The 8,611-nt window shown below is 44.8% G+C and overlaps 1 protein-coding gene across 1 annotated transcript in view; it reads left to right on the top strand.

Annotated features, from left to right (window-relative positions):
• The window catches only part of RIPK4 (receptor-interacting serine-threonine kinase 4), a 28,308-nt gene that overhangs the window by 4,169 nt on the left and 15,528 nt on the right, over nucleotides 1-8,611 (top strand). The window contains exon 2 of the mRNA XM_006898384.1: nucleotides 6,240-6,531. Within this exon, the coding sequence (XP_006898446.1) occupies nucleotides 6,240-6,531 (292 nt within the window). The remainder of the gene's footprint in view (nucleotides 1-6,239; nucleotides 6,532-8,611) is intronic.

Below are 8,611 nucleotides of genomic sequence, written 5' to 3'. Positions count from 1 at the left end.
TAAGCTAGCCTAAGTGAGGAGAAATTGGAACTGAAATGAATGCTATTAAGAGTTCACCAGACCATTGTCATTCAGTTGATATGACTCCTAAAAATTGAATCCTAAGTCTGTGTCCTAGTAATACCCAAAGATTTGCTATCTGATACCAAGAAGGGACCCTGGGGAGGTTTTGAAACATTCTTGCCTGGAAGCTGTATTATGAGCTCTCTCCCCTTATTGAAGGACAAGATGTTTTCGAAATGTTTGCAGATGAGAAGCATGACATCATCTTCCTGAATTATACTTAATCGTGTGTAGGCCTGTAGCACGTCACAGTTGTTAATGTTGTGCTTTAATTAAGACTGATGTCAGTGGGTGCTGATGGCTTCGAAATGCACATTTCACTGTTAACAGTAAAAATGTAGTTTGATGGTGATGTCATTTGTTTGGGAGCTTCCCACGCACAGCACCGAGGCCTAAGTTCTTAAGATATATTTGTTCTTATGTGCCCACAAGTTGGAATCAACTCATAACTGACCCTTGAGTGGATTTACAGAGGCTATAAATCATACGGGAGGAGATTAACCATCTTTCTTCCTCATGGGAGGAGATGCCTATCTTTCTCCCTAGGAGCATATGGTAGATTTGAATGGCCTGCTTTTGGGTTGACAGTGTAACTTTTAGCCACTCGGCCACCAGACTTCCTTTTAGTTACGGTAGTCTCAACTCACTCACTATTGAAAATATACCCTAAAGAAACCAGAGTTGTGACATGGATGTATGCACACTCAGGTATTCACAATAGCAAAGAGATGGAAGCAACCCTAGTGTCCATCACCAAACAAATGGATAGAAAAACTGGGCATTCACACAATGGTATATTACACAGCAATGAAAAACAGTGACTGCAAAACTCTGCACAATATAAATGAGTCTGGACAACATTATGCTGTGTGAAAGATCTCAGTCACAAAGGACAAATACTGTGTAAGACCAGTGATATATTAATAAAAAAAGGAGGGTGGACTTCAGGTAGAGGCTGGGAGAAGAGGAAAAGAATGAATAGATAATGAACATTGCACTGGAATAGGTGAAGGAAAGGATTATTTGAAAGGAATGGATGATTAGACATATGTATGACAAGTAACAATCTGGAACAAGATGTGCATTGCAAAGTGAATTGGAGGAAGGTTAGGGAGGAAAATGTGTATCCATGAATGAATAAAAACTCAATTTTTCTGTGCACTGTTACTAAAATCACAATAAAAATGAACTACAAGAAAAATTTCACAAACTGCCAAATATTTTTAAAAAAATCAAGTTAAATGATAAAGCCGATTTTAAACCAATGAGTAGGGAATTCTGAGTATTCATACTAAAAATGAGCTCTGGTGGCATAGTGGTTGTGTTCTCAGCCTGAAAGATCAGTCATTTCAACCCACCGTTGCTCGTGCAGAGGAAAATACTTAGCTCCTCCTGTGTAGGTTATATTCACTCACTCACCCACTGCCATCCAGTCACTCTGACTCATAGTGACCCTCCATCGGGTTCTGAGGCTGTTGTAATTAGAGACTGCTCATCTTCCTTCTGAGATGCTTCTGGTGGATGCGAGAACCATTGTAGTCTTCTAGCCCCTTAAAGATTAGAGTTTTGGAAATTCAATGCTTCTGTTCTGTTATATAGGGTCAGTTGTTGTTGTGTACCCTTGAGTTGGAATTGACCCACAGCTGACCCTCCAAGCAGGTTTTCAGAGACAGTAAAGCACACGGGAGGAGATTGCCTTTCTCCTGTGAAGCAGCTGGTAGATTCCAACCGCCTGCCTTTGAGTTGCCAGCACAGCTCCTTACCACTAAGCCACCAGAGCTCCCTTTCAGGGTCAATAGGAGTCTGAATCTATTTGATGGCATACAAAAACAATCATAATAACAAATGTATAGTTTCTTTTGTGTATTCACTAATATAAACCATAAATACTGTTAGAGGAATAAATGGTTCCTGAAAATATGATTGCCCTTGGTTGATGGGTTTTTTTCCTGTACACTCACCACTTTATAAAGCCTTTTCAGAACTATTTTTACTTCTGTTTTTCTAGCTGCCTGAGCCCTGAAAGGCCTACTTTAAGCTCTTTGAATTGTAAATTCTACTAGAGACATTTAATCCTGTCCCTAAAAGGCTGTGGCCCCCTCTGGGGTCTCCTGGGCAGCTGGGGTGTGTGTTTCTCTTAAGTTGCTAAAGAATAAGGCAGATAAGATGGGGCCAGTATAGTAATTTGGATTTAGTAGTGATTCAGTGGCAATGAGTTGGAGCTTGAGATGTGTAATATCATGACAAGTTTTGAGGGTTTTGCTGGGGGGAGTGATGTGGTGCAAACACTTAACACATTGGGCCACTAACTAGAAAGTTGGAGATTCAGTCCTTGTAGAGGCACCTCAAAAGAAAGGCCTGGCAATCTCCTAAAAAATCAGCTACTGAGACTCTGTGGAACACAGTTCTGTTCTGACAGATGTGGGGTTGCTGAGTCTGAGCTAATTCCATGGCAGTCCCCCCCCCATTAATTAATAAACAGAATGATAATGTTTTATGGATATGCCAGCTGTTCTGAACAGAAGTCAACACTAGCAGGTGAGAAAGCACCTGCCAATCCACTCCCAGGTGGAGTGCACCCGTTGTTGCTGGCAGCCTCCCTTAGTGTGCCAGGGACCCTCTACCAGAACCTAGGGAAGTGTGGAATGCTTCAAGGCTTGCCTGCCTGCTTCTGATTGAGCCATCAAGGAGATGGGATGATATTGTCCCTGGAAACAGTGACTTGTTTTCCAGGAAAGTTGATTTTCTGCAAGAACCATGCTGCAGTGTGTGATCCCTGAAATGGGAACAACTTGCTTTGCTTTCTTTAGACTGCCCTGCAGAGTCAGTTTACATTGCCTCCTTGGGAGAAGTTCAGGTTCAGTCTGTGTGTGATCAGGTTTCGGGTGGAAACAAGCAGAGAGCGCGCGCGCGCGCGCGTGTGTGTGTGTGTGTGTGTGTGTGTGTGTGTGTATGTAAATAAGGTAAATGGGGTCTGTGTTCAGTGGAAAGGGCCTGGGGCATGGGAGGGAGTGGGAACCTGCTGAACTTGGCTTCTGGAGGGCAAGGCAATGGAGTGATGTGCTGCCAGCACTGCGGGGAGCCTGTAATGAGCTTGGCGATCAGAAGTCACCTGGGTTTTATGTATTGAGCCCTTTGGGCAAATGGCAGAAATGCTTTACTTGCTGAGTGGCTCAGAGATTCCACATACTAAGATATTCCAGCTTAATCGAATTGATTTTGTTCTCAGACAGGCTTGACTTCAAGGGGACATTCTCAGAAGGTTCATCAAAAGTGAAAAGGTGCTTTTAGTTGGTGTTCAGGCTGGGAATCCCTGAATCATCAGTATAGCAAACCTGAACTCTCAGAGGGGATAGCCTGCCCTGCTCACATTGGACATGGGTCTCCTGACACTGGGCATGGGTCTCCTGAAGCAACTGAAGGGTACAGCCATGCCACCTGCTGCAGGGCTCCTTGCAGGAACTCCTGCACTGATAAGTCCACACTGAACACTTTTAAAAGAAAACAGAAGCAGCACAGCACAAATGCAAACCTTGAAGTGGATTCTCACTAAAATACACAACAGAAGCAGCATCTGGCTAAAGGCAGTTCAGGGCCTTAGCTGAGGGTGTTTTTCCATTACGAGGGCAAAGGAGAGGTGCTGGCTACTTCCTTTCATCTTTTGAAAAATACTTGAGGTTGGAACCCAGATCTCTGCCTTCTTTGTCTTCAGATGCTTGTTAGACTGGGAGTGGAGATGGAATCCCAGCAGTCTGGTTGGGGATTAGTCCCAGTGGCCCCATGTGCTCACTGGATTTTTGCGTGTGTCTCGTCCCAGCTCTGGGCCTTGAACCTGACCCTTTGTTGTGGCTTCATAGGTTGGGGTGAGAGCTGGCCTTGTCTGTAGAGATTCCCAGTGAAAGGATGGGGCAGCTGGTGATTTACTTCCTGCTGAGGAGTAGCCCTTTGGCCCAGACCTGGTGAGAACCCTGCCTGAGGACCTGCTTAGCTGGCTTAGACCTTTCCTGAAGAGACCTTACCACCCCTTCCTTTATCACTTAACCAGGATGCTAAGAGAAGAAGGTGTGCCCAACTTCTTTTACTTAATAGTAGTTTAGGATAACCCTTGATACTCATTCTAGTGGGATTCTTTTCATCAGGAGCATGTTTGGAACTGGACTCTTGACTCCCTTCACCCTCAACCACTCTGCTGTTCATCCACAGGACTCCTGATCTCATGGATACTCTGGTGGGATCCAGGCTCATCCTTGATAGCTCTCCCGCACATCCAGTCCTAACCAGTCCCATTCTTTTTCACTGGCTTCATCCTACTCTACTTCTGCAGCATAACCTCAGGACCATGTAATCCCAGGGTCCTGGTAAGGTAGGAGTCTGCCACGTGCCTCTGCCTCCTGCTCCCCACTTCACAACCTACAAACATCAGCCCAGATTCATGTTTGAATGGATCATCACTCCTTAGAAACCAACAACCAAGGTTCACCAGTAGCCTGTGAGGCCTGTGACCCTTCACCACCACCCTGTCCAACTTTATATCCTCTAGTTGGCTGGGCCGTTTGTGCCTTTGAACACTGGCATGTTAAAGTCCCTGGCTCCTTCACCTATTCCTTCTAATGATAAGGTGAAAAGCTCAAGAATACTCAGGGCATCTTAGAAGAAAGCCCTGGTTAGCTAGTTCTGATAAATCAACCATTGAAAACTGCCTGGAGCACAGGTCTTCTCTGACATACATGGGTTGCCACGAGTGAAGATTGCCTGGGTAGCAGCTGTTACTGGCATTGTCCAGGGAATTCTCCTTGCCTCTCTGTCTCCTCCCATATGACTTTTTCCATACTTCAAAGAAAGTCTAGGAATGTGCTGTGGCCTCAAGGAGAAATCAAACCAACAAAAAACAGTCTTGCATTCAGAGTGTCACAGTTCTGGACTCTACAGCCAGCTAGGAAGTTGGAGCAGGTGCCAACCGAGCGGTTTTCTAGTAATATTGGCCTTAGAAAAGCAGGTGGGATTCAAAGTTGGTGTTTAAATTCTGGGAGAAGCTAGGTGGGACTGTGTCATGAGTGGTGGTCATGCCTTGTGCTGGATTCTCCTTTCTCAGTGGATCCCTGGAGGCTCCTCTGCTTGCTGCCTACAAGGTCTGTGTGCAGCTGCTCCTCAGACCCCAGTTCAAATGGGTCAGTGTCTTCCCAGGCAAGTTCTGGAAATTTTCTTCAGAGGAGCTTATTGGAAATCAAATTCCTTAGTCATAATCCAGAACCACAGAACCAGTTTCTCAAGATGTGGGGCCTGGACATCTGCATTTTATCAAGCTCCCCTGCGATTCCATCTATGTGCAGTTTTGCCGGCAGCTAACTTAGTGAATGTCCAAAATGTGTCCTCATAGAATCTAGCCTTTCCCCGAGTGCACTTTGAGACACTTGGCTTGTAATATTAATACAGACCACAAATGCCCTGACATTTTAGTCTTGCGTATGTACAAGTTGTACCAAAGAGAAGCTCTTAGGCCTGGGCTTGACAAACTTTTTCTATGAAGAGCCAGAGGGTAAATAATTAACTCTGCTACAACTTCTTACGTCTGTTGTTGTGGTACAAAATACAGACAGTGCACAAATGAATAGGAGTGACTGAGTTCCAGTAAAACTTTATTCACAAAAATAGACTAAACTTGGCCCTCAGACTGTAGTTTGTTAACCTCTGTTTTATACTCTTGTTGTACCATTTATTTAAGTAGGAGGCTCAATTCAGGACTAATTGGGCTGGCCAGAGTGTTGAGTTTAAACGCAAAGAGGAGTTGTGTTCCTAAGATAGATAATTAGTTATGACTTTTAGTTGGAACCTCATCCTGAGAGAAAAGATTGACCTCCTGACTCTGCAGCCCCGAGTGTTTGTCTTGGCTCCGTGCTACCTGTAGGAGTTCAGATAATTAGAATCATTAGAATTTCTCTCTTCATTGGCAGTGACTTCATGATGCCTAGGTGTGTGTGAGTAGCCTTAGGACTGCAGACATTGGGAAGGCCTGGAGTTTGATTATGTGATGTTAAATGAGCTGTCTCTTTCTATGTGTGTATACACACCCGTTGTTGCTGGTCATTTTCCCATTCGTCTAGAGTTGGTTGTCACGTGACTAGGGCCTGCACTCTGTGGGGAGTGACCATTACATACACGTCTTTGAACTTTTTCAGGGAGCGCATGGAACTCTTGGAAGAAGCCAAGAAGATGGAAATGGCCAAGTTCCGTTACATTTTGCCGGTATATGGAATATGCCAAGAACCTGTTGGCCTGGTCATGGAGTACATGGAGACAGGCTCCCTGGAAAAATTACTGGCCGCAGAGCCACTGCCATGGGAGCTGCGCTTCCGAATCATCCATGAGACCGCAGTGGGCATGAACTTCCTCCACTGCATGTCCCCGCCGCTCCTCCACCTGGACCTCAAGCCCGCCAACATCCTGCTGGACGCTCACTACCACGTCAAGGTAGGGACTTGTTTAGAATGGGCCGGGACAAGGCGACTAAGCAGCAAGTGCCAGTGCTGGATGTTTTTTGGGCACAGGGCAGACCCACATCCAGGGTAATGCTATTGAAACCAGTTACCATCATGTACTCGTACTAACCTCATGTGTGTCAGAGCAGAACTATGTTCAATAGGGTTTTCGTTGGCTAATTTTTTAAGTATACTACCAGACCTTTCTGTGTGGATTTGAATCACCAACCTTTGGTTAGTTGCTAAGTGCTGCTATCAGCCCAAGGTTGTGCTGCTGTCTGTGCCCGTGGTGGCCTGTGACATCACTCTGCTCAGCACACTCTGAGTTATGTGCTGACCATGCTGCTGCGGGTTACATCACTCCTTCAGTGAGTGGACAGGACTCAGGTGATGACCCAGAAGTTCCTTAGGGAGTGGATGGAGGAGTTCACCAGCATGTTCTAATTGCTTTACTCTTGCTGGTTCCAAAGTTCTTGTGGGAGACCTCTGCTGGCCTGAGGGCCAGGAGGACCTGGGCACAGGGATCTCTCCCTGCCCTTGCTCCTGCTTGGGCTTCCTCACCTGTGAAAGGAAGGTGAGGCAGAAGAGCAATCATGGTGGCTGTACACTGCTGCCTCTCACACTGTCAGACTGTGCTCCCCCACCCATGACCCCAGAGAGCAGCGGGGAAATGTATGTTGCCCCTAAGTAATTTCTCAGTGATAAGATACTAACTAGAAGATAGATATTGTCATTAGTTGCTGTTGCGTCTGCCCCAGTCTATGGTGACCTCCCACACAACAAGTAAGACAGTTCTGCACCATCCCCCTTGGTTGGCTGCAAACCAGATTGGCTCATAGGGTTTTCATTGGCTGATTTTTTTTTTTTGTAGTAGATTCCCAGTGATTAATTACTCCATCTTAGCCTGGAAGCTCTGCTGAAACCTCATCAGCATCATAGCAATATGATCTTCTGCTTATAATGGCTGTGTATAAAGTACCTTAGCTGCTGGGATTCCAACTTGTGTGGGAAACAAGAATTCTACCACTGAATCACCTTATAGTAGTATATATTAAGTATATACTATAGTAATGTGTGTGTATATATAAATATAAATATATATATGTATGTGTGTGTGTATATATATATAATAGTAAATATTAAGTGCCTTTTAGTAGGCACTTAATGCTTGTGCAGTAAGGAAATCAGTGCTATTCTCCTCTGAGAAAGCAGAGGGCCTACTTTCCTTGTAGGCAGTTTCAGCATTGGTTCTTGAAATTTTAGTTTGAGTGTCTTCTTTTCCCCTCCTTGTAAACATCTGAGTTAGCAGGCTTGCTGACGCAGTTTTAATTAACAGGTGAAGATTCTGACAAGAATTGGAAGGTGTATTTAATAAAGAGCCTAAAGTGGTTCAGAATGAAGCACTGGTGGCCTAGTGGCAAGAAGCTGTGCTGATGACTTGTGTTAGAATCCACCAGCTGCTCCACAGGAGAAAGATGGGCAATCTCTTCCCATGCGATTAACTACCTCTTAAAACACACTGGAGGGTCAGCTATGGTTCGGTTCCGACCCAATGGTACACAACAATAACAATGACAGAGTGGCTTAGAGAGAGTGGGATGCAGGTTGCCTGGGGACAGTTTTTTAGACAACATTTTACAAGAAGTGGAGGGACACCAAGTCTCACGCTGTCACACCAAGCCCCCTCTTCCTTGAAGGCTTTCTCCGAAAACTCCTGAAGGGGAGGTGCTCTCTTCTTGATCAGGTTTGTCAGTCACCAACACGGAAGCCCCACAACAGACAGAAAAATGTGTTTACATAACATGCTTCTTTTATTCTTAGAAATAGTTGTGTGCAGGGCAGCAAGAGTACACAGTTAAAAGTTCTGAATGCCACCTCTTTTGTTCCTGAAAAGGTAGCCTGAAAGCTTTGCATTTCTTTGCCCTTTGCAATTGTTTGAAGCATTTACCTGCTTTCTAAAGTTTGGAGTATAGTCAATAGTATAAAAGTGTGTAAATACATTTCAAATTAAGAGAAGAGTTTGGTTCACATGCTGAATGGACTATATTCAAAGGAACCCAAGGAAACCGTGT

The sequence above is a fragment of the Elephantulus edwardii genome, unplaced genomic scaffold, assembly GCF_000299155.1.
Source record: "Elephantulus edwardii isolate Elephantulus edwardi_28Jun2011 unplaced genomic scaffold, EleEdw1.0 scaffold00228, whole genome shotgun sequence".
Classification (NCBI taxonomy): domain Eukaryota; kingdom Metazoa; phylum Chordata; class Mammalia; order Macroscelidea; family Macroscelididae; genus Elephantulus; species Elephantulus edwardii.
The sequence above is the reverse complement of the archived record's forward strand: the minus strand, read 5'-3'. Positions and strand labels throughout refer to the sequence as shown.